The sequence below is a fragment of the Lepus europaeus genome, chromosome 12, assembly GCF_033115175.1.
Source record: "Lepus europaeus isolate LE1 chromosome 12, mLepTim1.pri, whole genome shotgun sequence".
NCBI lineage: Eukaryota > Metazoa > Chordata > Mammalia > Lagomorpha > Leporidae > Lepus > Lepus europaeus.
The window spans coordinates 5,597,460-5,624,176 of NC_084838.1; the positions used below are offsets into that span (position 1 = coordinate 5,597,460).

The following is a 26,717-nucleotide window of genomic DNA, read 5'->3' on the forward strand; positions in this document are numbered from 1 at the left end:
GTTTCCACATGTGGGTGGCAGGTGCTCCAGTCCATGGGCCATCAACCGCTGCCTTCTCAGGCACATCAGCAGGAAGCTGGACAGAGTGGAAGAGCCAGGACTTGAACCAGCACTCTGGTGGCTTAACCTCTGAGCCACAGTGCCAGTCCCTGGATGTAATCTTAACACTTATCCTTAGGACACCAAGGACAAACAGGAAGCACTGTTCTTCATTGATTATTTGTTTGCAAACGTTCTACAAACCACTGGCGCTAAGAGCTAGGGGAGGCTGGTGAACGGGAAGGACAGGTGCGCAGAGCATGAGACAGAGGAAGACCGGAGTCTCTCAGCCTGAGGGAGCAGACAGGTGTCTGCACCCCTGCTCTCAGCAGCCAACAATCAGTACTGCTGAGACACCTTTGTAAAAGGGAGGTTCAGAACACTGCAGCCGCTGGGCGATGGGACAGGTTCCCACGCCTGCAGAGGAGCAGGGACTGCGTAACACACGGTTCTAGAAGTAAAAATACGTTTCACTCCCTACTTGAAAGACAAGGAAGGTAGTTTTGTACTGTTAACTACACAAAGAATCCACAGAAACCACAAGAGCATGACCCCTTACCAGTTCTCTTAGAGCTGACCTTCCAAGCAGAATTGTCCACAGTTCTCTACTGCTCCTGAAAAATGAGAGAAACATTGGTAACTGAGCTTTCAGATTATATACGAACTTGACTACACCACCTCACGCTAGTTCATCACTGTGGTGTAGTAGGTTAAGCCTATTAAGCCTATGCCTTCAGCGTGGGCATCCCATAGAGGCACCAGTTTGAATCCTGACCACTCCACTTCTGATCCAGCTCTCTGCTATGCCCTGGGAAAGCAAATAGAAGATGGCCCAACTCCTTGGGCCCTAGCGCCCCCATGGGAGCTCCAGAAGAAGCTCCTGGCTTCAGATCAGCACAGCTCAGGCCATCGCAGCACCTCCCTCCCTCTCTCTCTCTCTCTCTCTGCCTCTACCTCTCTGTAACTCTGCCTTTCAAATAATGTTTAAAAACAAAAAATATATCGTTTAGAGCCCCTGCCTCCACTGAGTCACCAAATATACTTCCCACCATGTGCTTTCCCCAGGTCTTTCTCTCACTCATGACTCTGGAATTACACTACACATATTTTTAAGCATTTTTAAGCCTAGAACTAACTCTCAAAATATAACCATTAAGAAATTATTTCGGGGCCAGCACTGTGGTGCAGTGGGTTAAAACATGCCCCGCAGAGCAACAGTTCAAGTCCTGGCTACTCCACTTGTGATCCAGCTCCCTGCTAACGCACCTGAGAAAGCAGCAGAGGACACAAGTACTTGGACCACCGTACCCACGTGGGAGACCCGGATGAAGCTCCTGACTTTGGTCTGGCCCAGCCCTGGTCGCTGCGGCCATCTGGGGAGTGAACCAGTGGATGGAAGGCTTCTCTCTCTCTGCCTCTCACTCTCTGTAACTCTTTCAAATAAATACTTAAATCTTTTTTTTTTTTTTTTTTTTTTAATTATCTCAAGGGGCCAGTGTTGTGGCACAGCTGGTTAAGCTGTTGCCTGTGACCCTGGCATCCCATAAGAGCACTGGTTGGAAAGTGAACCAGCAGATGGAAGATAACTCTTTCTCTCCCTCTCCCTCTCTCCCTCCCTCCCTCCATTAACTCTTTCAAATAAATAAATCTTTAAAAAAAATTATCTCAAAAATGCGTTATTAGAAAAAGGAGAAAGATTATACTTTGTAAGATCTCAAATCAGTATCTAGAATAGTAATCAAAATAGTTAACACTGCTTAGATGTCTATCTGCAAGAGAAAAAAATGAAAAGTTTTCTAATAAAATATACCAAACATTGAGCAAGAAGAATGCAAGGCATGGTGATTACGTGGATAAACTGGAAAACATTTCCTCATTAACTCCGGGCTCCAGATCGGTGCAGCTCCGGCTGTTGTGGTCATCTGGGGAGTGAACTAGCGGATGGAAGACCTCTCTCTCTCTCTGCCTCTCCTCTCTCGTGTAACTCTTTCAAATAAATAAATAAATCTTAAAAAAAAAAAAAAAAAGACTATAACACAAAGCATGAAGTCTGTAAAAACTGTCTTTCAAGATTTTCCCATCAAAGAGGATTAAAGACATCTAAACATCACAAATCTTTTTCCCAAGGAGTAATGCTTTAAAAAAATATATATATATGGAACGCTTCACGAATCTGTGTGTCATCCTTGTGCAGGGGCCATGCTAATCTTCTCTGTATTGTTCCAATTTTAGTACATGTGCCGCCGAAGCGAGCACGGGTTAATGCTTTCTAAGAAAAAAATTGGGGGGCTAGCACTGTGGCATAGCGGGTAAAGTCGTTGTCTGCAGTGCTGGCATCCCATATGGACACTGGTTCAAGTCCCGGCTGTTCCACTCCTGATCCAGCTCTCTGCTATGGCCTGGGAAAATAGAAGATGGCCCAAGTCCTTGGGCCCCTGCACCTGCGTGGGAGACCAGGAGGAAGCTCCTGGCTCCTGGCTTCAGACTGGCGCAGCTCCAGCCATTACAGCCAACTGGGAAGTGAACCAGGGATGTAAGACCTCTCTCTCTGCCTTTCTTCTCTCTGTGTAACTCTGACTTTCAAATAAATAAATAAACCTTTAAAAGAAAATTATATTTCTTGAAAGAAAAAATTTTTGATTTATTTATTTTAAAGGCAGAGTTGCGGAGAGAGAGGTTCACACCGCAGATGGCCACAACAGCCAGGGCTAGGCCAGGCAGAAGCCAAGAGCCCAAAGCTTCATCCAGGTCTCTCACGCAGGTGACAGGGGCTCAAACACTTGGGCTCCCCTCTGTTGCTTTTCTCAGACCATTAGCAGGGCACTGAATTGCAAGCGGAGCAGCCAGGACACGAACCAGTGCTAGTGTTGCAAGCGGCGGCCTCAGCCGGAATGCCAGAATGCGGGCCCCCGTTTTGGACGACAGGAAGAGCCAATGTTCACTGCACTGCCTTAGGTACTGTGCTCCCCAGCTTAGCACCTTGTCTTACTGAATTCTGTCAGCTTACTTACGCGCAGATACTGTCATCCTCCTCATCTCATCAGGAAACCGAGGTTTCAGAGTGCCTCGCTTCCTAAAGTCACAAATATAATTTGTGACGGAGCCAGCGTTTGAATCCAGGTTTGCACGACCTCAGAGCTTAGCCATTACATTGCAATCGGCCTCACGCCACACCCAAAAATTCATCCTGGAGGTAGGCAGAGCACTCCGTGACACGGTGGCAGGCACAGGACAGGCCTGAGGAAAACATGCTGGACGAATGAACACCAAAGGAAGGCATCTGCCCCTCAGACCTGCAATCTAACTGGACCATGATAATCAGGGAAAATCAGGAATGTGGAGAAGGCCGAGACGAGGCAGAATGAAAGAGAAAATGGTAGATTACCAGGAAGGAAATCTTTCTGGAAATAAGCATTACTGGTTATTTTTTTTTTTTTAAGATTTATTTGTTTGAAAGACAGAGTTATAGAGAGAAGTAGAGACAGAGAGAGAGGTCTTCCATCTGCTGGTTCACTCCCCAGATGGCTGCAATGGCCGGAGCTGCGCCGATCTAAAGCCAGGAGCTTCTTCCGGTCTCCCATGCAGGTGCAGGGGCCCAAGGACTTGGACCATCTTCCACTGCTTTCCCAGGCCACAGCAGAGCGCTGGATCAGAAGAGGAGCACGCGGGACCAGAACCAGCACCCATATGGGATGCCAGCACTTCAGGCCAGGGTGTTAACCCGCTGAGCCACAGTGCCAGCCCCAGCATTACTGGTTATTTAATGGCTTAGAAATAATGAGAATGCAAATAGGTCTCAGACCCCCCGATGTTCGTAAGCTCAGGGTTGGGGACGACAAAGAACATGAAGTCCACGCCACGCAGACTCCTCAGAAAGCAAGCACTGAGGATAGGAAGCTAACAGTTATGGCCTCCAGAGGAATGGAACCACAGAGAGGAGAGAGGACGGCGCTCTATCCGCTCTGATCGACCGAGGGAGGAGAGACCTCACCTCTAACTGGGACCTGAAGCTTTGACCAGGCATTCTCAAGACACAAGACAAGAGCGGAACCCGTGATGCTCAATCTAAATTCCCAGAGAAACACCTTCTCTACATATTTTCAAGGAAGTAAGTACTTCTATGTGCTACAGTATCTCTGATTCACTTGCATAGTAAATTTGAGCTAGATATGAGGAAAAAAACTACAGCACAGACATTAAATAACTAGCCTAAAATACAAAATTTTAAATGCTTTGACTTCCGGCCCAACATTCCAGCAGACAAGGAACTATGTTTCTATTTTTATTTATTTTTTATTTTTTTGACAGGCAGAGTGGACAGTGAGAGAGAGAGACAGAGAGAAAGGTCTTCCTTTGCCGTTGGTTCACCCTCCAATGGCCGCCGCGGCTGGCGCACTGCAGCCGGCGCACCGCGCTGATCCGATGGCAGGAGCCAGGTGCTTCTCCTGGTCTCCCATGGGGTGCAGGGCCCAAGCACTTGGGCCATCCTCCACTGCACTCCCTGGCCACAGCAGAGAGCTGGCCTGGAAGAGGGGCAACCGGGACAGAATCCGGCGCCCCGACAGGGACTAGAACCCGGTGTGCCGGGACTAGAACCCGGTGTGCCGGCGCCGCAAGGCGGAGGATTAGCCTAGTGAGCCGCGGCGCCGGCCGGAACTCTGTTTCTTTTTTTTTTTTTTTTTTTTTTGACAGGCAGAGTGGACAGTGAGAGAGAGAGAGACAGAGAGAAAGGTCTTCCTTTTGCCGTTGGTTCACCCTCCAATGGCCGCCGCGGTAGCGCGCTGCGGCCGGCGCACCGCGCTGTTCCGATGGCAGGAGCCAGGTGCTTCTCCTGGTCTCCCATGGGGTGCAGGACCCAAGGACTTGGGCCATCCTCCACTGCACTCCCTAGCCACAGCAGAGAGCTGGCCTGGAAGAGGGGCAACCGGGACAGGTTCGGTGCCCCGACCGGGACTAGAACCCGGTGTGCCGGCGCCGCAAGGCGGAGGATTAGCCTAGTGAGCCGCGGCGCCGGCCGGAACTCTGTTTCTAAGACACATACAGTTGGGGCCGGTGCTGTGGTGCAGATTAAAGCCCTGGCCTGCAGTGTGGGCATCCCAAGTGGGCAACGCTTCGAGTCCTGGCCGCTCCATTTCCGATCCAGCTCCCTGCTGTGGCCTGGGAACGCAGAAGACGGCCCAGGTCCGTGGGCCCCTGCACCGGCGTGAGGGACCCAGAAGAGGCTCCCGGCTCCTGGCTCTGGATCAGTTCAGCTCTGGCTGTTGTGGCCGTTTGGAGAGTGAGCCGTTGGGTGGAAGTCCTCACTCTCTCCGGTTCTACATCTCTCTGTAACTCTGGCTTTCAAATAAATAAAATTAATCTAAAAAAATTTAAAAATAGAACACATGCAGTCATGGACACAGGAAATTCTCTTCCTTAGAGATGCATCTGGATCCTGTGAGAGCTACTAGGAAGCCAGCACTCCATGGTTGAGTCCTGCCGGTAGAGGTGACACAGCCACTCCGCGTGGCGAGGTTCTGATTCACAGGGGACAACGAACACAAGCAGCGGCTGGGCCGGGGTCCTGGCGCCTGGGTTCGCACACGCGAGAACGCCCCAGCCGTATCAGAACGTCAGCTGAGCTCTCACTCCACTTCCTGCTGGCTGAGGTGCAGGTGCCCGGGCGCCTGCCCCCTGGGGGGGGGGGGGGACTCGGGTAAGGGCTCTGCCTCTGGGAGTGAACCAGCGGCTGAAGATCAACCTGGGGCTGTGTCTCCCAGGTGAGGGCCGGCTCTTGTGTGTAAACAAAGCGTAGCAGCAAAAGCTGTTCAAACTCCAGTTTTTTCTTTTTAGCACACCTACACCTCAGACTTCCACCTGGAGAACCCAAGGGACCGCGCACTGTGGCGCCTGAGGCTAAACTCGGGCCACCAGCCCCACCGCAGTGCCAACCACGTCCTGGCTACGCCCCCTTTCTAACGCACCTGCAAGGCCAAGTCCCTGCCACACGTGTGCGCCACGCAGAGGGGCGCTCCGCCCGCTGGCCCCAGCCTGGCTCGGCCCTGGGGAGTGAGCTGGAGGACGGAAGCTCTCTCACCCCCTCCCTCCAGCAGTTTCAAATAAAACGCACACGCCAGGCAGCTAAAATGCCAACATCCAAACTTTCTGGGAAGCCACGGACAGCCCTCCCCAAACTGAGTTGCGAGGCATCCCTGCGCGTGGGGCAGGCGCCAATTCATTCCACACACGCACGACTCTTCCCACCGACACACGCTTCCCGCGGCCTTCCAAGCAAGCGGGGGGGGGGGGGGGCTCCCGAAACCAGGCGCGCCGTCCGCGGTCCGCCACAAGGCGCCAGGAGCCCCGAGGCTGGGGCCCGGGATGGAGGATCGCCCGGCTGCCACAGGCCCAGGAGAGCCGTGCCTGGGAGTCCCGGGGTGGGCAAAGCGCCGTCTCCAGGGAAGAGCGGAGGGGCGCGCCGCCAAAGCAGCATCAAGGGGCTCCCCCCGGCTACGAGACAGGCGCCGGGCCCGCGGTGCGAGGCGGGAAGGGCCGCGCGTGGAAGCCCTCCCCGCGAGCCCGAGCCAGGCTCCTCCGGATGTGCAGGGAGACCGAAGTCGGCGGGGAAGCCCTGCGGGCCCAGGGAACCAGCCAAGCGCCAGGGCCGCCCCAAGCTGTCGCGCGGGAGGCGGCTGCGGAGGTCCGGCCGCCTCGGCCTGGAAGCCCGCCCGGATCTCCGCGCCGGACGCGCTCCGGCCAGAACTGCGTGTCTCTCTCGAGACTCGCCGTGCGGGCTCCTGGAGCGTCTGGGCTCGGCCCCTCACGCCCTCCGGGCGCGGGACAGGGCGAGCAGACCCAACTCGGGGCGCCGCGAGGAGACGTGGGCGGGGCGCCCGGGGCCGCGCCGGGGCGGCGGCGAGACGGCAGGAAGGGAAAGGGGCCCCGGCGAGGAGCCGCGGCGAGGAGCCGGCCTCCCCGGACAAGTCCCCTCAGAGCCCCGCGCGCGGGGACCGTTTGGACGTAACCGCTTCCCGTCTCGGCTTCCGCCCACCCAGCCGAGGCTCGCCCCGCCACCGCCGCCCGATCCGGTCCCCGACTCCCGCCCCGCTTCCCGCCCGGCTTCCGCCCAGCGCCTCGCAGCCCCCCTCGCCGACTCTGCCCCGCTCCGCACCTCACACTCTGCCCGCCGGCGGCCGCCGCCATCTTCGCGCGCGCGCGCCTTGGCCCCGCCCCCAGACGCCGCGCCCACGTGACCCGGCACCGCCTGACCGGGGCGCGGGGGGCGGGGCTTCCGTCACGTGATGGACGGGCTGGGTCAAGATGGCGCCACGCGGAGAGAGAAGGCGTCCACGGCGCGCGCCGGGAGGACTGTGAGGGCGGCGGAGGCGCGGAGACGACTTCGCCGCCGGGAGTGAGCGGCCGGGCGCCGGCTCTCCAGTGGGCCGTACTGGCGCTCCCGGGTCGAAGCTGGAAAAGCTTGCCGGCTGGGTGGGAGCTGCCGCCCTCTGCCTGGCGGGGCGGAGGGGCCCCGCGTCCAAGGCGTCCCCGGTGACCGCGGCTTCCTCGGAGCCCCGGGTCTGGAGTCATGACCCGAGAGGGCCCTCCCCGGGCCGCGGAGGCCGCGGCGCCGCTGAGCGGCTCGGTGCTGGCCGAGGCGGCCGTGGTGTTCGCGGTGGTGCTGAGCGTCCACGCGGCCGTGTGGGACCGGTACTCGTGGTGCGCCGTGGCGCTCGCGGTGCAGGCCTTCTACGTGCAGTATAAGTGGGACCGGCTGCTGCAGCAGGGCAACGCGGTGTTCCAGTTCCGCGTGGCGGCCAACAGCGGCCTGCTGCCCGCCTCGGTGGTCATGCCGCTGCTCGGGCTGGTGGTCAAGCAGCGCTGCCAGGCGGCCGAGAACCCGTACTTCGAGCGCTTCGGCATCGTGGTGGCAGCCACCGGCATGGCGGTGGCCCTCTTCTCCTCCGTGCTGGCGCTGGGCATCACGCGCCCGGTGCCCACCAACACGTGCGCCATCTCGGGCCTGGCCGGCGGCGTCATCGTGTACGTCATGAAGCACTCGCTGAGCGTGGGCGAGGTGATCGAGGTCCTGGAAGTCCTGCTCATCTTCGTGTACCTGAACATGATCCTGCTGTACCTGCTGCCCCGCTGCTTCACCCCCGGCGAGGCGCTGCTGGTGCTGGGGGGCATCAGCTTCGTCCTCAACCAGCTCATCAAGCGCTCGCTGACCGTGGTGGAGACGCAGGGAGACCCGGTGGACTTCTTCCTGCTCGTGGTGGTGGTGGGCATGGTGCTCCTGGGAGTCTTCTTCAGCACCCTCTTCGTCTTCATGGACTCGGGCACCTGGGCCTCCTCCATCTTCTTCCACCTCATGACCTGCGTGCTGGGCCTCGGCGTGGTCCTGCCCTGGCTGCACTGGCTCACCCGCAGGAACCCCCTGCTCTGGCTCCTGCAGTTCCTCTTCCAAACCGACACCCGCATCTACCTCCTAGCCTACTGGTCGCTGCTGGCTGCCTTGGCCTGCCTGGTGGTGCTGTACCAGAACGCCAAGCGGTCATCTTCCGAGTGCAAGAAGCACCGGGCCCCCACCATCGCGCGGAAGTATTTCCACTTCCTCGTGGTGGCCACCTACATCCCCGGCATCATCTTCGACCGGCCGCTGCTGTACGTGGCCGCCACCGTGTGCCTGGCGGTCTTCATCTTCCTGGAGTACGTGCGCTACTTCCGCATCAAGCCCCTGGGCCACCCCCTGCGGAGCCTGCTGACCCTCTTCCTGGACGAGCGGGACAGCGGCCCGCTCATCCTCACACACATCTACCTGCTCCTGGGCATGTCCCTTCCCATTTGGCTGGTCCCCAGGCCCTGCACCCAGAAGGGTAGCCTGGGAGGAGCCAGGGCCCTGGTCCCCTATGCCGGCGTCCTGGCTGTGGGGGTGGGCGACACCGTGGCCTCCATCTTCGGCAGCACCATAGGCGAGATCCGCTGGCCTGGAACCAAGAAGACTTTCGAGGGTACCATGACGTCCATCTTCGCACAGATCATCTCTGTGGCGCTCATCTTGATCTTTGACAGCGGGGTGGACCTGAACTACGGCTACGCCTGGATCCTGGGCTCCATCAGCACCGTGTCCCTGCTCGAAGCGTACACCACGCAGATAGACAATCTCCTGCTGCCTCTCTACCTCTTGATACTGCTGATGGCCTAGCAGGGGCCACGGGCACGGGGAGGCTGAGGGGTCCCCAGGCAGCCAGCCGCTCGGCGTGGAGAGCCGAAAGAGTAGACGGCAGATTGGGTTTTCAGTTGATTCAGATTTAAAATTAAAAAAACAAAAAAGCCAAGCACTCCTGGTTTTAGTTTTGCTGCTGTTTAAAGAGAAACAGGGGCTTAAAGGGTAGTACACCAACCCCGAGGACGTGAGCGCGCTCCGGACGCCCCGTCTCGCCGTGCAGTCTAAGGGGCTGGAGTGGACACTCGCGGCAGGAGCACCTGCTGGTTACTGCCTCAGGCTCGCGTCAGACTCCCGTGACCAGCAGCCTCGGCTGCGCGGCTTTCCCCAGTGACCACGAGTGAGTTTTGACCGCTCTGAGCCTCGGCTCTCCTGTGTGCAAGAGGGGGTTAATGACAGCCGCCCCCCCCCCCCCCCAGGTGTGGCGAGGTGTCCGGCCCGGGGCCCTCCCAGGATGAGCAGTCTGTAAGGGAAAGTGCCATCATCGTTGCCCGAGAGCAGTCCTCACACGAGCAAGGAGCCAGGCGAGAGCCAGGTGAGACGAGGGGGTTATGGGCCTTGCTTGGAAGCCTGAGGGACCTTTGCTCTCCTGGCTTCCCTGGGAGGAAGGGTGCTTGTGCGTGTGGCCTCTCCCCTTAGGGCGGGAGGAGGTGCGGAGAGGCCACAGGCAGACATCCTGGCTCAGCCAGCGCCACGCCACTCTTGCTGCCTGGCTGAGCAGTGCCGATAGTAAAGACGGGCTCAGCAGCACCGGCTCCTCGCCAAGGGGTCCCCACGCACCCTGACACCCTCCAGGCCTGTGCAAGCCGGCGTGTCTCCCCCCAGGCAGAGCAGAGCAGGGCCTGGGGGGCGTTTCCTGCGAGGGCAGAAAGCCTCCACTAGGGGGTGCCTGCTCTGGCCCTGCTTCTGGGGGCTGCCCCAGTTCTGCCTGGCTGCCGACCACCTCCGCCAGGGGCTGACGGGCAGCTGGAACTCAGCCCTGCAACCAAGAGCGCGTCTCAGCCTTGGAGGAACCCACGGCAGGAGTCCTGGGGCTGGGAGGGTTCTTGCCCGTGTCACCCAGCCTGGCAGGAAAACCACACGGCCCACCGAGCCGGCAGCCAGGGGCAGAGCTCCGAGAGCCGACCTCTGCCTGGGAGTCAGCCACGGCCTTTCCCTCAGAGGGGAGTATTGAGACATCTCCTGTGGGCTCAGTGCAGACTTAACAAACCGGTCCCTTCTCTCGGGCTCCCTTCTGCTTGCCAAAGGAGGTGTCCAGATGTTGGGAAAGAGCACAGCTTTGCCCCACAGCTCCCTGAGTGGCCTCACCTGTGCCTTGGGGGGGGGGTCCAGTCGGCAACCCGCCCGGGGCTGCGGAGGGCAGGCGGGGACAGCAGTGAATGTGGCCTGGGCCCCTATGGAGGCAGCTCCATGCGAGGCAGAGGCCCAGTATACTTTTGTTTGTTTGTTTGTTTGTTTGACAGGCAGAGTGGACAGTGATAGAGAGAGAGACAGAAAGGTCTTCCTTTGCCGTTGGTTCACCCTCCAATGGCCGCCGCAGCTGGCGCCCTGCGGCTGGCGCACCGCGCTGATCCAAAGGCAGGAGCCAGGTGCTTCTCCTGGTCTCCCATGGGGTGCAGGGCCCAAGCACTTGGGTCATCCTCCACTGCACTCCCTGGCCACAGCAGAGAGCTGGCCTGGAAGAGGGGCAACCGGGATAGAATCCGGCGCCCCGAGTGGGACTAGAACCCGGTGGGCCGGCACCGCTAGGCGGAGGATTAGCCTGTTGAGCCACGGCGCCGGCCCCAGTATACTTTTGTTTGTTTTTGTTTTGTTAAAGACTTATTTATTTATTTGAAAGGCAGAGTTACAGAGAGGCAGAGAGAGGTCTTCCATCCGATGGTTCACTCCCCAGATGACTGCAATGGCTGGAGCTGGGCCAATCAGGAGCCAGGAGCTTCTTCTGGGTCTCCCATGTGGGTGCAGGGGTCCAAGCACTTGGGCCATCTTCTACTGCTTTCCCAGGCCACAGCAGAGAGCTGGATCGGAAGTGGAGCAGGTGGGACTCAAACTGGCACCCTTATGGGACCAGCATTGTCTTGTAAAGATTGATTGATTTAATTGAAAGGATTTCAGAGAGAGGGAAGACAAAGAGCGAGGTCTTCCATTGGCAGATTCATTCCCCAAATGGCTGCAATGGCCAGGGCCGGGACAAGCTGAAGCCAGGAGCTTCTTCGGGTCTCCCACGTGGGTGGCGGGAACCCGGGCACTCGGGCCATTTTCCGCTGGCTTCCCAAGTGCACTAGCAGGGAGCTGGATGGGAGGTGGAAGACCCAGGACTCAAACTGGTGCTTGTGTGGGGTGCTGGCGTCACGGGTGTGGCCCATCCCCCGCGCCACAGCACCAGCCTTAGGTCCAGCGTTGGTGATTGGCGACTTTCAAGGAAGCCCAGAAACCTGGATTATGTCAAATCTCCCAGTTTTAAAAAGTTACTAAAAAAAAAAAAGGGGGGGGGGAGGCCTAAACAAAACACATCCATGCTTTGGAACCTCAGTGTTTGCGACCTCTGGGCCAGATGGCAGCCAAGCAGGCTTTGGATCTGGTAATTGTTCAGAAGGCCTGGGTGCCTGCCAAGCATGCCCAAACAGGACGGGCCCCAAGTCTCCCTAGACTGGCCCCTTTGTGGGACAGGCGGGGGGAGACGGGGCCCTGAGAGAGGAGGGGGTTGGCCTGAGAGCACGTTGGTCACAGGGCTGGGACCAGAGCCTGCAGGAACCTTGACTCCTGGCCTGGGCCTCTCACCCTTCCCCCAGCAGAGGACAGGACAGTGGAAGGGGGAGGAGCCCAGGCCCAGATGGGGTTGAGCAACCCGACAGTCACTTCCCTTTGTCTTGCTCGGCCCCCTCACCTGCACGAGGACCCAGCACAGCCCAGGGAAAGTGACCTTGTTACCAAAGCCACGTGGTCCACGCCGGCCGGCCGGAGTGCCAACGGTGGTGGCAGCGGAGCTGTGGTGCTGGGACAGGGCTCAGAGGCGCTGCCTTCAGCCATTTTTATTGTGTGTCCAGGTTGGGCTCCAGCCCACAGGAGAGGAGAGCGGGGAGGGGCCATGTCCCGGCAGGGAGGCAGAGGAACGAAGATCTTGGGGAAGCCTCCGGCTAAGCTGGACCTGGCCTTGCCCTGTCACTACCCTCCCCCCCCACCACCACCAGCTCCTGCCTCTCCACAGGGCTCAGGGGCAAAGACATCAGCAGAAGGAAGTCCAGGACGGAAGATGGGACTCCCCGGCGTCGGCGTTGTAGCCCACAGCTTCGGCCGGGACGGGCAGGCCCCAGCCCCGAGGGCCGTCAGGTGTACAGTGGGGGGAAAGGCAGCTCAGCTGTTGGCTGGAGCCTGCGGAGGACAGAAGAGACGACCCTGAGATGCCGGGGTCACTGCTCCCAGTCCCCGGGACACGTCAGGGGGCTGGCGGAGGGGTGCACGCACCCACCACCACCCACCAGTTCTCGTGGCTCCAGGTGGTGCCGGCGGCCTCCATGAGGTGGAACGTGTAGGCGTGGCGCGAGCGCTCGGACAGGTTCTGCTCGCTCTTGTGCACCACTTCTCCGTGGATCAGGACTAGGGCCCCTGGGGACACAAGTCCATCAAGGACACCAGCTGCACGCCGACCCCTCCCCCCGCACGTGGCTGCCTCCACCCACCCCCATCCCCGACCCTGCAGCTTGCTCCGAGGTGCCAGGCCACGCTGTGTAGAGCACGGCACCGAGGCCGGCCTCGGGAAGGGCCGCAATGTGTGCACTGCCCCAGCGAGCCGGGGCCTTGCCCGCAACGCTGCACACGGCCTCGGCTTCCCCTCTTCCTTCAGCAGGCGTGAGGACTGACGGGACGGACGTTGAGCAGTGCCATGCACCCCAGATTCCACATGAGCGTCTCACAGACCTCGTCTCGCCTCCCTGCTGTACACGTGGGGAAACTGAGGCTGAGTGATTCAGTCATTAGCCCCAAAAGTAGCAGAGTCCGGGTTCCAGCCTGATCCGGCTGATGACCACACGGCTTCCTAACTTCGCAGGCCCCTGTGCCCCGCCCTCCTCGCATCCCGCCTACCTGTGCGCACTGGTGTGGGCACAAAGAGGCTGTGGTCCCGCTCCGGCTCAGCTCCGAGGAACCTGGTGCCTGCAGGCGCCCGCACCATCCTCCTTGACACTCCGCCTGCAGGCCAAGGTGGACCTGGAGCCCTCTCCTCTTGAGAGCCCGCTCTCCCTGGGGGATGGCAGTGGGGTGGGGGTGGGCAGGGAGACACCGGGGTCCTCACTGGTGTGGGAGCCAGGGATGAACCAGAGGCAGCCGTTCTCCAGCGTGGCGTCCTCCAGCGCAATCCACATGCCCAGCACCCGGCCCAGGGGCTCCGTGTACAGGAAGGAGGCGTCCTGGTGGGGGGTGACTGCACAGGCATGCCCGGGGGTGAGGAGCCGGAGCCTGTGCCCCGTGTCCCCTCACCGTGGCCACATGTCCCGCTCCCTGGTCTCTTGGAGCCCTCCAGGGCCGGCTTCCCCTCGATCAGTTAGAAACACGCCACTTCCTGGCCCAGGATGAGAGGGTGCCCCTCAGGGCCTTGGTGTCCTGACCCTGAAGTGGCAAGGACCACACCCTGCCTCGCAGGGCTTCGGGGGGATTCCAACCCGGGAAGAGCTCAGGACAGAGCCGGACGCTGGTGTGGGGTCCACAATTCCTAAGCAGGGACCCGCAGCCCCCAGCCCCGGAGAGCCTGGTGGTACAAGGTGGGGATGCTGGGGCACAGCCTGGCTGCAAAGGCTCCAAGCACAGGCGTGGGGAGGGGGGTGCAGCCCTCCCCTCCTCCCCTCCTTGGCAGCCGTGTGTCTTATTGACTCCAGAAGGGGCTTCAGCAATCCGGACGGTGTCCAGAGGAAGGAGGGTGGGGGGGGCTTCAAAGCACTTGGGAGAGGAATCGGGACCACGGTGCCAGACGGGGGCAGAGCAGCCTGGCCGGGGTGGGGGTGGGAGTCTCCCCTCCCAGAGACTCCCTAGGCTGCATGGTGGGGGGCAGGGCATGGTCACACAGAGGCAGTCAGGGCAAGGAAGGAGGGGGCCGCCCGGGAGGGGGTGAGCTCCCCGTCAGCAGAGGCATCTGAGCAGATGTGGGTAACTGCCTGCCCCGATACCTGGGCCTCTGGAAAGGTCTGGAACTCGACCAGCAAGTTCTATGCTTAATTTGTCCTCCAAGGAACTTGTTAAAATACAGATTCCCAGGCCCTGTAGACCTGCTGGCTTAAGCTCTTCGGGAATGGGGCCCGGGAGTCTGTATTTTTAACCAGCTACGGGAGCTGTGCCAAGGGCTCCAGGGCTCCCTCCGGATCCACTATCCTGGGCGGAAAGAGGGATGGCTGCTCCTCCTCCTCCCCGCCCAGGCTCCGGCCCATGGACATCAGCAGGTGCTTCTCCTCACGCCAAAGGCCTGACCAAAGCTCCCACCCACGGCCCCTGCTGGGCGCCTCGGGTGCTCGGGGCTCACCTTCACCGCCACAGTGCGGTTGCTGCAAGAGAGGGGAAGAGCGTGGTGAGGAGGGCGAGTGGCACGCCCGGCCCTGACTGCTGGCCATCACCTCCCAGGATTCCCTGTCCACACCCAGCTCTTAAGCACCTACTGTGTGCCAGTCCGGGCCCACGGGGAGCTAGCAGTCTCCATGGGAGACCACACACACGTGCCCAAGGAGATCACAAAGCAGAACCAAGGGACAGGAGGCCAGGGCCCAGGCCTCGGTGCAGGCATCTGGCTGGAGTCGGACATAGGCCCCAATCTTCTCGAGGGATCTGGAAGGCTCCCTGGAGGTGGTGACACTGAGCTGGGCCTCTCAGTAGCCAAGGAAGGGAGGTGGGGGTCCTGGGGCCCCTTCCTCCTCTCACCTGTATTTCTAAGTTATTGATTGATTGATATGTGAAAGGCAGCGGGACAGCGAGGGGTCTTGATCTGCTGGTTCACTCCCCATGTGCCTGCAACAGCTGAGCCCTAGCCAGGCACCTGGAACCGTCTGCCAGTGTCCCACATGGGTGGCGGGGCCTCTGCTGCCTCCCGGGGTGCACACCAGCAGGAAGCTGGGGTCAGCAGCGGCGCCAGGATTGAAATGACGGGGGCTGCAGGCATCCCAAGCAGTCACTGAGCCCCTGTGCTAAATGCCCCCCACCCCTACCAACGCGTTTTACCGAGCACCTGCTACGTGCCGGGCGCCTTAGCCAGAGGAGACCAACCTTACACGTTCTCCCACCAGCTTAACAAGAATCCCAGCAGCTTGGGGAGAGGAGGGCTTGGGAAGAGCACTGTGCCCATTGTACAGAGGGTAAACTGAGGCTGGGGCGGATGGAGAGCTCACCTTAAAGATGTACATGCTCTGCACCACCACGGGCATCTGCAGGCCCAGGCTTCTGGCCAAGGCCTGCGAGGAAGGCACAGGTCGCACTCAGGCCGCCGTCCTGCCGACACCTGCGTCCGCGCCCTCCACCACCCCTGTTCCCGCCTCTACTCACCTGCACCTTGGGGGAGTGTGTGACACTCTTGAAGACAGGGTCACGGGCATGCAGGGCTGTGGAACAGAGGTGGCTCAGAGGCCAGCCCTGCCCTGTGTGGCCCTCCCGCTCCCTGGCCTCACCTTGACACACCCACATAGCATGCGCCCAACCTTCTGCTGCTGAGTGAGGGGCCCCCAGGCACCTTCAGCCCACCCGTGGCCTCACCGTGGCCCTCCGGCCGGCTGGGAACCTCATCAGGCCCTGACTCCCACCCCCACAGAGGACCAGGGATTGCAAGGCCTGTCCCTTACTCCATGTGACCTCCGGGAACCAGTAAAATGAGGATTGGAAAGAGCTGCTGTAGCACCCAGCGGGTGCCCGAATGTACAGCCACAACCCAGGGCCTGGCTCGAGACAGGCACTCCTTGTGGTTATTTGCCACTGTCATGGTGATCACAAAAAATGAGGGTGAGTGTGCTTAATGCTATCCTTTATAGTGGTTACAGGGCCGGTGCTGTGGCGTAGCAGGTAAAGCCGCCGCCTGCAGTGCCACATCCCATATGGGGGCCGTTTCGAGTCTCAGCTGCTTCACTTCCGATTCAGCTCTCTGCTGTGGCCTGGGAAAGCAGTGGAAGATGGCCCATGTCCTTGGGCCCCTGCAACCGCGTGGGAGACCTGGAAGAAGCTCCTGGCTTCGGATTGGCACAGCTCGGCCATTATGGCCAACTGGGGAGTGAACTAGTGGATAGAAGACCTCTCTTTCTCTCTCTCTCTCTCTCTCTCTCTCTCTCTCTCTCTCTCTCTCTCAATCTCTGCCTTTAAAATAAATAAAAGTAAATTTAAGTTTTCAACAAGATAAATTATAATGTATGATCCTGTTAAAAAAGGCAGGGGGGCCGGCGCCCCGGCTCACTTGGCTAATCCTCCACCTGCGGTGCCGGCACCCCGGATTCTAGTCCCAGTTGGGGCCCTGGATTCTGTCCCGGTCGCTCCTCTTCCAGTCCAGCTCTCTGCTGTGGCCCGGGAGTGCAGAGGAGGATGGCCCAAGTGCTTGGGCCCTGCACCCCATGGGAGACCAGGAGAAGCACCTGGCTCCTGGCTTCGGATTGGCGCAATGCTCCAGCCATAGCGGCCACTTGGGGTGTGAACTAACGGAAAAAGGAGGACCTTTCTCTCTGTCTCTCTCTCTCTCACTGTCTAACTCTGCCTGTCAAAAAAAAAAAAAAAAAAAAAAAAACAAAAAGGCAGGGGAGAATTTCCCCCTTGGTTTTCGGGATCTCAGGATAGGGGCCACATTAACATGCCAGCCTGCAGGAGGCTCCCCACTGCCTGGATCCAGACCCCACCAGGGCAGGCAAACGTGAGTGGAGGAGCCTGCCCACGCCCATCTGTGCGGGGGGGCTGCTGTGACCTCCCGGGGCCGTGGCAGCTGTGTCACGGGCTTAGCACCACGGGATGTAGAAGGACCTCGGCAGAAATGCCTCTCGCCTGGCCTCTTACTCGCTATGGGCTTCCAGGAAGACTCCCTCACGCCCTAGCCTCAGTTTCCCCAGTTCCTCTCGTGCTCCTGTGGCCCTGGCTCACCATGGCCGATTTTGTTGACCGATTTCTCCGGAGGGACCAGGAACTTCCCTGTGACACAAAGAACAGGTAGAGGCAGAAGAGAGGGAGGCTGCTGGCCCCAGTGCCCACCCGGCCCCGGGCATCCGGTCCCCGAGTCCAGCCCACCCCCAGCAGGGCTCCCCCACGTCTCCAAACCTTTCTCGTCAAAAACGCATTTCTCAAAGAAGAATCGAATCTTGTCGCCACTGCTCAGGAAGTAGTCAGAGTTGCCCTGTGAGAAGCAGACAGCATGGACGGAGAGGGAACCCGGGGTCAGAGGAAGAGGGTTCGGGTGCCTCCCTCCCCAGGGGGCCTCTCGGCCTTGTCCACAGAGGCACAGGCAGTGACCCGGAACCCCAAGTGCCTGACAGCAGTGCCCAGAGCTGCAAACACAGAATCTCCGGCAAACCTCTTACCGCAGCGCACACACCCTGGACTCACAATGGGGTTAAGGCCAGATGGACACATCATAGATGGGGCACACTGAGGGGCCAGCGTTGTGGCGAAGCTGCTACAGCGGCAGCCTGTAACTCCAGTGTCCTGCGTGGACGCCGGTTCAAATCCCAGCTGTTTCACTTCCAATCCAGCTCCCTGCTGATGTGCCTGGGAAGGCAGCAGCAGATGGTCCAAGAGCTTGTGTCCCTGCCATCCATGTGGGAGACCCTGATAGAGTTCCTGGCTTCTGGCTTCAGCCTGGCTGAGCCCTGCTGTTTTGACCATGTAGGGAGTAAACCAGCAGACAGCAGATTCTCTCTCTCTCTCTCCATGCTTTTCAAATAAATAAACGAATAAACTATTTCAAAGATAAAAAGGCATTTTTAAATTTTTTTCTTTTTTTTTCTTTCTTTTTTTTTTTTACTTTTTGACAGGCAGAGTGGACAGTGAGAGAGAGAGACAGAGAGAAAGGTCTTCCTTTTGCCGTTGGTTCACTCTCCAATGGCCGCCACAGCTGGCGCGCTGCAGCCGGCGCATCGCGCAGATCCGAAGCCAGGAGCCAGGTGCTTCTCCTGGTCTCCCATGCGGGTGCAGGGTCCAAGCACTTGGGCCATCCTCCACTGCACTCCCGGGCCATAGCAGAGAGCTGGCCTGGAAGAGGGGCAACCGGGATAGAATCCGGCGCCCCGACTGGGACTAGAACCTGGTGTGTCGGCGCCGCTAGGCGAAGGCTTAGCCTGTTGAGCCACGGCGCCGGCCAAAAAGGCATTTTTTAAAAAAGAGAAGCTACCAATGGCAGGCACCCAACTCCCCGAGTCAGCACGGCTGCGTCCCGGGGTCCCCATCAGCAGGAAGCTGGAGCCAGGGACCAAACCCAGGCACGCCAGTACGGAACACAGGCATGTTTTAGTCTCTCAACAAGTCTGTTTATGTTCATTTGACAGGCAGAGAGCAGAGGGAGACTTTTCCACCCGCTGGCTCCCTCCCCAGAGGCCCACAGCAGCCAGTGTTGGGCCAGGCTGAAGCCCGGAGAGCAGGACTCAGCCTGGATCTCCCAGTGGCCGGCACGGATCCCAGTGGCTGAGCCATCACCCACTGCCTCCCAGGGTGCCGTTAGCAGGAAGCCAGATCAGAAGTGGAGTAGCCTGGGGGGACTGGCCTTGTGACGTGGCTGGTAAAGCCACTGTCTGTGATGCCGGCATCCCATATAGGCACAGGTTCGAGTCCCAGCTGCTCCACTTCTGATCCAGCTCCCTGCTATGGCTTGGGAGAGCAGCGGAGGATGATCAAAGTACTTGGGCCCCTGCCACCCACATGAGAGACCCGGCTAAAGCTCCTGGCTCCTGGTTTTGGCTTGGCTCAGTGCTGGCCATTGTGGCCATCTGAAGAGTGAACCAACAGATGGAAGATCTCTCTCTCTCTCTCTCCATCTCCATCTGTCTCTGTAACTCTGGCTTTCAAAATAAATACATCTTTAAAAAAAAGAAGAAGTGGAGTTGCTGGGACTCGAACCCAGTACTCCAGTATGGGATACAGCACCTTAACCCTGTGGCAAATGCCCATCTTCAACACAGGCATCCTTAATTCCTAGGCCAAACGGCCGCTCCATGTGTAAATTACGAACACTGTACTAAAGTGGGTAACAGAATGGTCGTACAGTATGGCACTCACAGATGGGCATCTTATAGACATGATTGGATGCAAAAATGCAATAAAAAAAAAAAAAAAAAGCATGGCCGGCGCCGTGGCTCAACAGGCTAATCCTCCGCCTTGCGGCGCCGGCACACCAGGTTCTAGTCCCGGTCGGGGCACCGATCCTGTCCTGGTTGCCCCTCTTCCAGGCCAGCTCTCTGCTGTGGCCAGGGAGTGCAGTGGAGGACGGCCCAAGTGTTTGGGCTCTGCACCCCATGGGAGACCAGGAGAAGCACCTGGCTCCTGCCATCGGAACAGCGCGGTGCGCCGGCCGCAACATGCTACCGCGGCGGCCATTGGAGGGTGAACCAACGGCAAAAGGAAGACCTTTCTCTCTGTCTCTCTCTCACTGTCCACTCTGCCTGTCAAAAATTAAAAAACAAACAAACAAACACACACAGCATTGGTGGCGCCCCCTTGTGACGGCAGGGCTGACGGCCAGCTGCACTTAGATCAGACTGCTGGAAAAAAGCTGAATTTCCAAATTCCAAGAATGGTTTTGGCCATATGTGTACACTTCCACACAAAAACCGCTCAGGCAGGAGCAGGCGCGTGGCTCAGTGGTTAAGTCGCCGCCTGGGACACCTGCGTCCCACACTGCACCGCCCGGTTCTAGTTCCAGCTACTGGGCTTCCAGTCCGGCTTCCTGGGAGGAAGTAGGTAACGGCTTAAATGCCTGGGGACCCGGCTGGGTGCCTGGGTGCTGGTGCTGCAGCCGTTTGGAGAGCAAATCAGGAACTGGGAGCTTCCTCTGTGTGTGTCTGTGTGTCTGTCCGCCTTTCAAATAAAGTTGACAAAATAAACAAATAATGTTAGTGGGGCCAGAGTTGTACAGTGAGTTAAGCCACTGCCTGCAATGTCAGCATTCCAAATGAGCACCATTCCCAGCTGCTCCACTTCCGGTCCAACTCCCTGCTAATTAGTGCACCTGGGAGAGCAGCAGCAGGTGGCCCGTGCTCGGGCCCCTGCACCCACATGGGAGACCTGGATGAAACTCTTGGGTTTGGAGTGGATAAATAAATCTTTAAAAAATAAAATAAACTGCTATGGGTTAGCCTTTCCTTATTATAAGTTTTTTTTAAAGATTTTTCATTTATTTTAAAGGCAGAGTTACAGAGAGGCAGAGAGAGAGAGATGTTTTCCATCCGCTGTTTCACTCCCCAAATGACCACAACGGCCGGAGCTGAAAGGATCTGAAGCCAGGAGCCAGGAGCCTCTTCCGGGTCTCCCATGCGGGTGCAGGAGCCCAGGGACTTGGGCCATCTTCTACTGCTTCCCCAGGCCATAGAGGAAGTGGAGCAGCCAGGACTTGAAGCAGCGCCCATAAGGGATGCCGGCACTGCAGGCAGCAGTTTTGCCCGCTACGCCACAGCACTGGCCCCTTATTATCAGTTTTGTGCAGCCTACAGAGTTGTCAAATAACTCAGAACCATCACGGCAGAACAGCGTGAAAGGGAGACGGCAGGACACCCATCTCTCTCCCTCCCCCCCATCTCTCTCTTTCTCTCCCTCTCCCTCCCTCTCTCTCTCTCCCTCCCTCTCTCTCTCTTCTCTCCCTCTCTCTCTGCCTTCCTCTCTCTCTCCCTCCCTTTCTCTCTCCCTCCCTCCCTCCCTCTCCCTTTCTCCCTCCCTCCCTCTCTCTCTCTGTCCCTCTCCCCCCTCCCTCTCTCTCCATCTCTGTCCCTCTCTCCCCCCTCCCTCTCTCTCCCTCTCTCCCTCCCTCTCTGTCTCTCTCCTCTCCCTCTCTGTCTCTCTCCCTCCCTCTCTCTCCCCCCTCCCTCCCTCCCTCTCCCTCTCCCTCTCCCCCCTCCCTCTCCCTCCCTCCCTCTCCCTCTCCCCCCTCTCCCTTTCTCCCCCCCCCCGTCCCTCTCCCCCCCCCATGTCCACTTCAGCTTTTTGCGACACCGGCCATGAATTCTGAGAGTGTTACCGAGGCCTGGGCACTGTGCCAGGCCTTCGCACGCGTTGTAAGCCGGGGCGTGCGCGCCTTCTGCTCGCCTGGTTCCCACCTCCGCAAACCCTGCTCGCTGGAGCCTCCTGGGCAGGCAGCCCCTCCCTGGACCGGCCTGGGTGGGGCACTCCGGTCTCCGCAGCCCCCTCCGGGAAGGCAGGTGTGCCGGCACACGAGGAAACCTTTCCCTCCGGATGCCTGTCCGCCTCGTGTGTAGATCCCCTCGCGCCCACCAGGTGGCAGCAGCTCCTCGCCGTGAGTGTGAGCCCGGCCAACACCGGGGACCAGAGCTCGGCCGCCCAGCGCAGACTTGGACGGTGAGGAGCACTGTGTGGGGCAGCCCTAAACCCATATCCACCTGCAGCTGTGCCGGGCCCTGTCCCTGGGGCTACAAGGTCACTGGGTGGCAGGGGCCAGGAGCTCCTGGGCTGCCTGGGCTGAGGCTCACGCAGGTGGACCCAGCAGAACCACGGGCTGGCTCTGGGGTCGCCGGCCACAGAGAGGCCGCTGAGGAAGCACAGCTGTGAACAGCACAGACTTGGGTTCGGATGAATCCGAGTTCAAATCCTGACTTGGGCCAGGGGCACACTGTGGTGCAGCCGCTTGGGAGTGCCAGGTTTTGTTTTTTGTGTTTTTTGTTTTTAGATTTTATTTATTTGAGAGGTGGAGTTACAGACAGTGAGAGGGAGAGACAGAGAAAGGTCTTCCGTCTATTGGTTCTCTCTCCAAATGGCCGCAATGGCCGGAGCTGTGTCGATCAGGAGCCAGGAGCTGGGTGTTTCCTCCCCATCTCCCACGCGGGTGCAGGGGCCCAGGGACTTGGACCATCTTCTACTGCTTTCCCAGGCCACAGCAGAGAGCTGGATCGGTAGAGAAGCAGCAGGGACTCGAACCAGCGTCCATATGGGATGCTGGCGCTGCAGGCGGAGGATTAACCTACTGTGCCACAGCGCCAGCCCTGGGAGTGCCAGTTTGAGTCCTGGCTCCTCTGCTTCTGATCCAGCTGCCTGCTAATGCACTTGGACCCCTGCTACCCACGTGGGAGACCCCGATGGGGCTCCTGGCTCCCGGCTGTTGCAGGCATTTGGGGAGTGAGCCAACAGCGCGCTCTGTTGCTCTGCCTTCCAAGTAGATGAAAATAAATGAACATTTAAAGCTCCAAAAATCCTGACTCTCTCCATTGCTAACTGCATGGCTCAGGGCAAGTGACCTGAGCCCGTCTTTCTGTCCTGTGAGATGGGGACAGTGGTGCCTCCCTCACTGCTCAGGACGAGGGGTGAGGAGGAAAGGAGAGGCCCCTGGGGGCTGAGCCAGGCGCACGGCAGGGGGATGCTGGGGCCTGATCTGCTGTCAGGAGGAGCCGTGGGTCTTGTGGATCTCCCAGGGCCTGGTCTCCCCATCAAACCTTCTGCCTGCCCCAGGCACCTACCTGGGCTCGGAGCTGCTCCTCCTCCTGGGTGGAGAACTCGGTGCGGCAGTGGGGCGGGACGTCCATCTGGGCCACTATCTGGCCAATCCTCTGTTGCAGGGCCACACACTCGTCCACAGACAAGAACCCTTCGAGCACCAGGAACCCATCCTCCCGGAACTGCAGGCGGGAGGGAACCTCAGACTTCGGTCTGCCCTCGGCCGCTCCCTGAGGCCCACCTTAGGTGCGACCACATGTCCAGCTCACTCCTCTGTCGCCCAGCCGTGGGCGGAGGGGCTTGTCCCCTAGCGAGGAGCAGTTGCTGCCGGCTGCTGGGTTTCAGCGGAGTGGAACAGGAAGGGCAGACGGGGAAGGGGAGATGGTCTCCCTCCCACCCGCCGCGGTGGGCATGTGTCACACAGAAGTGTAACCTCACTCATTTATTCAACTAACACTTGTCTCAGCCTGCTTCCAGGGAGTGGCTTCCCCTGGCCCGTGGACTTGTTGTTCAGTAGAGAAATGAGGGGAGAGAGAGAGAGAGTTTGTTTGCGATAAGACAGAGGCTCCCCAGGTGGAGCAGGGGCCCGGGCTGGCTCTTCCCTCCCTCTGCCTTTATCTGTGGTGCACCGGTCCTCTCCCGCGGCGTGCAGGAGGGGCCATATTTGATTGGCTCCCACGCCTCTGCCCATGCGCGCAGGGAGGGGCTGGTAGTTGGGTGCCCTACACCTGCCGATGGGCTGGTGCCTCGTTAACACTCCCCTCCTCTTCGCTGCCGTAGTGCCCTCTTCCTCTCTGGGTCTACTCTGAATGCTGACATCTTGTTTCCCAGGCACGGTAGAACCTTCTAGGAGCTTGCCCGAAGTCCACGCTTTCTCTCCAACCCTGCCCTCTTGCCCTGCACTGACTGGGCTTCTGGGCACGAGGCGTGGGTTTCTGGAGCTGGAGAGACCATCACAAGGAAGCCCGGGGTGCCGGCCGCCCAGAGAGCAGGCGACAGCCCCGCGGCTGAGACCCACAGAGCAGCCCAGTCTCAGACTGGGTCCAGGGCAGGGGCCGAGGGCCGGGGGGACCTGAAGGCTGAACAAGGCAGGAGGGGCAGGGGCTGGGGCACGTGTCACTGGGAAGTGCCCAGGAAGGGACGAGAATTCCAGGACGGAACAGCATGTGTGCAGTCTCCTGTTGCGGGAGGGCAGGGTGGCAGGGGCTGGTCTGGGGGTTACAGCACACGGGGTGGGGGTGGGGGTTCATGCTGACCAGTCCTTTTCCTGAGGCTACCCAGCGGGGTGGGGCCTGGCAGCTGGGAGGCCCCCAGGGGCGCCCACCACAAAGCATCCGTGTTCCAGTTCCTGCTCCTCCCCCACCCCACCCTGGTGGATGCCCACCCAGTTCTAGCTGCCACCCACTGGACACCGGAGCGCTCACACCTCGGGCCCTGTGTGCGTCAGGGACACACGTCAGGGACACACACAGACCACCTCTGACCACCGCGGGGCCGGCCACCTAGAGCTGGAGCCAGCCAGCACCGGGCTGGGAACTCTCTGGAGCGGAGCCCCCAGGCGAGGGGGCTGTTTGTGAGCGCGAGGGCTCCAGCACAAGGTCAGCCCAGCACAGTGCGGCTCCTGGCTGCTCACCGCGCCGCGGGAAGCCCCTGGCTGGCCCGGGATCGTCCCGGCCGATGGACTGAGGGGGTCGCAGTGGCGTCTCCACGTCCAGGCAGACTTTGAACACAAAACAAAGATTCTAGGGCCTGGGCGACAATGTCAAGTCTCCGTGCAGGAATTTACGGGCTTTGTTTTGTTTTTTTGTTTGGTTTTTCGAAAGGCTGTGTTGCTCCAACTCCCAGGTGTAGCCTTTCAGGCTGGCCAAGCTGCCCAGGCCCAGGCCAGTGCCGGACTGGCGGATCCGGTTGCTTTATTCTGGTTTTGGGCCCTGGGAGCTGCACCCCAGGGGCTGTGTGTGTGTAAAGTTCAGGGCTGACTTTGTGACCTCAGGCCTCTGGGCTTGTGGGAAATGCAAGGGGCTGGGGGGACCCCCCCAACCTGACCCCCCCAGCCCCTCCCTTGTGCAAGCCCCTACCTTCTGGAGCTGTGAGGGGCTCAGGCAGGCCATGGAGAGCTCTGGGCAGCGCTGGGTGGCTCTGGGCACTGTGTCCAGTTCCAGGGGAGGAGAAAGTTCAAGAGGGGAGATTGGCTGCAGCCTGGGAAGCCCAGGAGTGCTTAACCCTTTCCTACCCAAAGAACACCCAACCCGGGGCCACCTAGGCCTCTCCTTAAAGACACACACAGCAGCAGGTGCCTCTAGCCTGAGCCCCTCCTCCCCAGCCTCCTCCCTCCTGCCCTGGATTTGCGGTGCCCCAGCCCCCATCCGCCACTGATCCAGGATTAGCCTTCTCCTACCTCCTTCCTGGAATTAGACAGCTCCCCCCGGGGCTCCTTCCATAAACCACTGTGGTTCAGCAGGTGCCCAGACTGCCGCTGAGAGCCCCCAGCCGGTGCGGGGTGATGGGTGATGGGGGACATCTGCGGTTCAGTCGCCTGGGACTCCGAGGAATGCCTGCCCCTCTCTGGGCCTTGAGTGAGGATGAGAAAGTCCCCTGGTATCAACATCCAGGAGGGGTGAGGTGCAGACGGGGCCTGGGGGCCCACAGGGCAGAGCCAGCCTGGGTGTTTTACAGAGCAAGGCAGAAAGTAAGGGGTTGCTTAGACAGAGGAAGGGGCCAGGGAGTGGGGGGAGCAGAGGGGGAGGCCAGGGGCAGAGCAGAGCACAAACACCTCCCTTCTCCGGGTCTGCTCCGCCCACAGGGCCACTCTGGCTCCAAAACGCCGGCCGCCGGCCTTCCCAGCAATGACACTGTGAACAGCGGAGGGACAGAGCGTCTCGGGGACACTGGCCACAAGTCAAATGTTGTTTTCTGGGCCACGGTGCCACTGCTTTGTCCCGGCTTCCGGGAGGCCTGTGGGGGAGGGGTGAGCCCACCCCCCCCCACTCTGGGACTGGGCTGGGTGGAGAGGGAGGAGTCAGCCAGGGGCAGGATGTTCCCAGCCTCCCAGCCCCTTCTGATGCAATCAACCACCTAATGGACAGGCAGAGGGTGCGGGGAGCTGGGAGTGCCCCTCAGGCTGGGCCAGCAACTCCCCCGAGACCCCTACCCAAGGCTAGGAGAGACTCAGGGACAACTCCCCCGAGACCCCTACCCAAGGCTAGGAGAGACTCAGGGACGAGTAGGCATTCCAGACCTGGGGGCCTTTCCTGTCCCATTTGTGATTTGGGGCTAACAGAAGGAGCCCCGCCCGTGTGGGGCTGAGGACGCTGGCCCGGGCCGGCTCTGCACGTGCCTCCCTGGCGTCCACAGGTCCACAGGGGCTCATCCGTGTGGAAAACGCGGGTGCTTCCCAAAGTTCATGGGAAAGTGCAATTAGCAGATAAACTTATTTTGGTGCAAAACAGTTTAATAATAATATGCTCTTTTTTCCCATGAACTTTTTGAGGACTGCTTATATAAAAACCTTTAAAACACTTTTTTCAGCCTGCCCACATTTCCCAAACAGCTGTTCTAATCGAAAAGATCGCCGCTGTGGCTTCAGGCAGAGAACAACATGCTGGGTGGGGGGGTGGGGGGGTGGAGGAGGCCCGGCCTCCGCTGTTTGTGCAGCTTTGGGAAGTGGGTGGGCGGTGTTTCCACACTGTTGTTTTTCCCAGAAGCTAAGCAGCTCCAGATCCAGCGCTCCTGCTCCGGGCCCTGGGGCCCACAGGGCGGGAGTGGAGGGGGTGGGGAGGGTGCCAGGCCAGACAGCAGGGGAAGCCCTCTACCGCAGACACAAAGAGGGGTCTTAGAGGGGGGTGCAGGCCAGCTGCTCAGCACCTATCAGAGCCAAGAGGGAGTCCTG

At 59.6% G+C, this 26,717-nt stretch overlaps 3 protein-coding genes and 1 non-coding gene across 6 annotated transcripts in view; 1 reads left to right on the forward strand and 3 right to left on the reverse strand.

The window, feature by feature from the left end:
• NUP188 (nucleoporin 188) overlaps window positions 1–7,242 on the reverse strand; it is a 54,116-nt gene extending 46,874 nt beyond the window's left edge. For all 3 annotated transcript variants that reach the window (XM_062207407.1, XM_062207406.1, XM_062207408.1), the window contains exons 1-2: window positions 7,190–7,242; window positions 599–653 (exon numbers count right to left, since the gene is read on the reverse strand). In XM_062207407.1, coding sequence (XP_062063391.1) covers window positions 599–653; window positions 7,190–7,221 — 87 coding nt within the window. In that variant the 5' untranslated portion in view covers window positions 7,222–7,242. The remainder of the gene's footprint in view (window positions 1–598; window positions 654–7,189) is intronic.
• Window positions 2,189–2,295, reverse strand: LOC133772148 (U6 spliceosomal RNA). Its single transcript, XR_009867748.1, has one exon. It is a non-coding gene; the product is annotated as a U6 spliceosomal RNA (small nuclear RNA).
• Window positions 7,243–7,334: 92 nt separating the features above from the next.
• DOLK (dolichol kinase) lies at window positions 7,335–9,349 on the forward strand. Its single transcript, XM_062206887.1, has one exon. It carries the CDS (start codon window positions 7,604–7,606, stop codon window positions 9,218–9,220), a length of 1,617 nt encoding a protein of 538 aa, XP_062062871.1. The 5' UTR covers window positions 7,335–7,603; the 3' UTR covers window positions 9,221–9,349.
• Window positions 9,350–11,067: 1,718 nt separating this feature from the next.
• On the reverse strand, window positions 11,068–25,660 carry PHYHD1 (phytanoyl-CoA dioxygenase domain containing 1). Its single transcript, XM_062207410.1, has 12 exons — window positions 25,227–25,660; window positions 24,907–24,974; window positions 22,852–23,010; window positions 17,501–17,576; window positions 17,327–17,374; window positions 15,761–15,816; window positions 15,607–15,669; window positions 14,751–14,772; window positions 13,533–13,661; window positions 13,325–13,429; window positions 12,721–12,847; window positions 11,068–12,613 (listed from the first exon to the last, which is right to left on the reverse strand). Exons 2-12 carry the CDS (start codon window positions 24,937–24,939, stop codon window positions 12,568–12,570), a joined length of 864 nt encoding a protein of 287 aa, XP_062063394.1. The 5' UTR covers window positions 24,940–24,974; window positions 25,227–25,660; the 3' UTR covers window positions 11,068–12,567.
• Window positions 25,661–26,717: the final 1,057 nt, after the last annotated feature.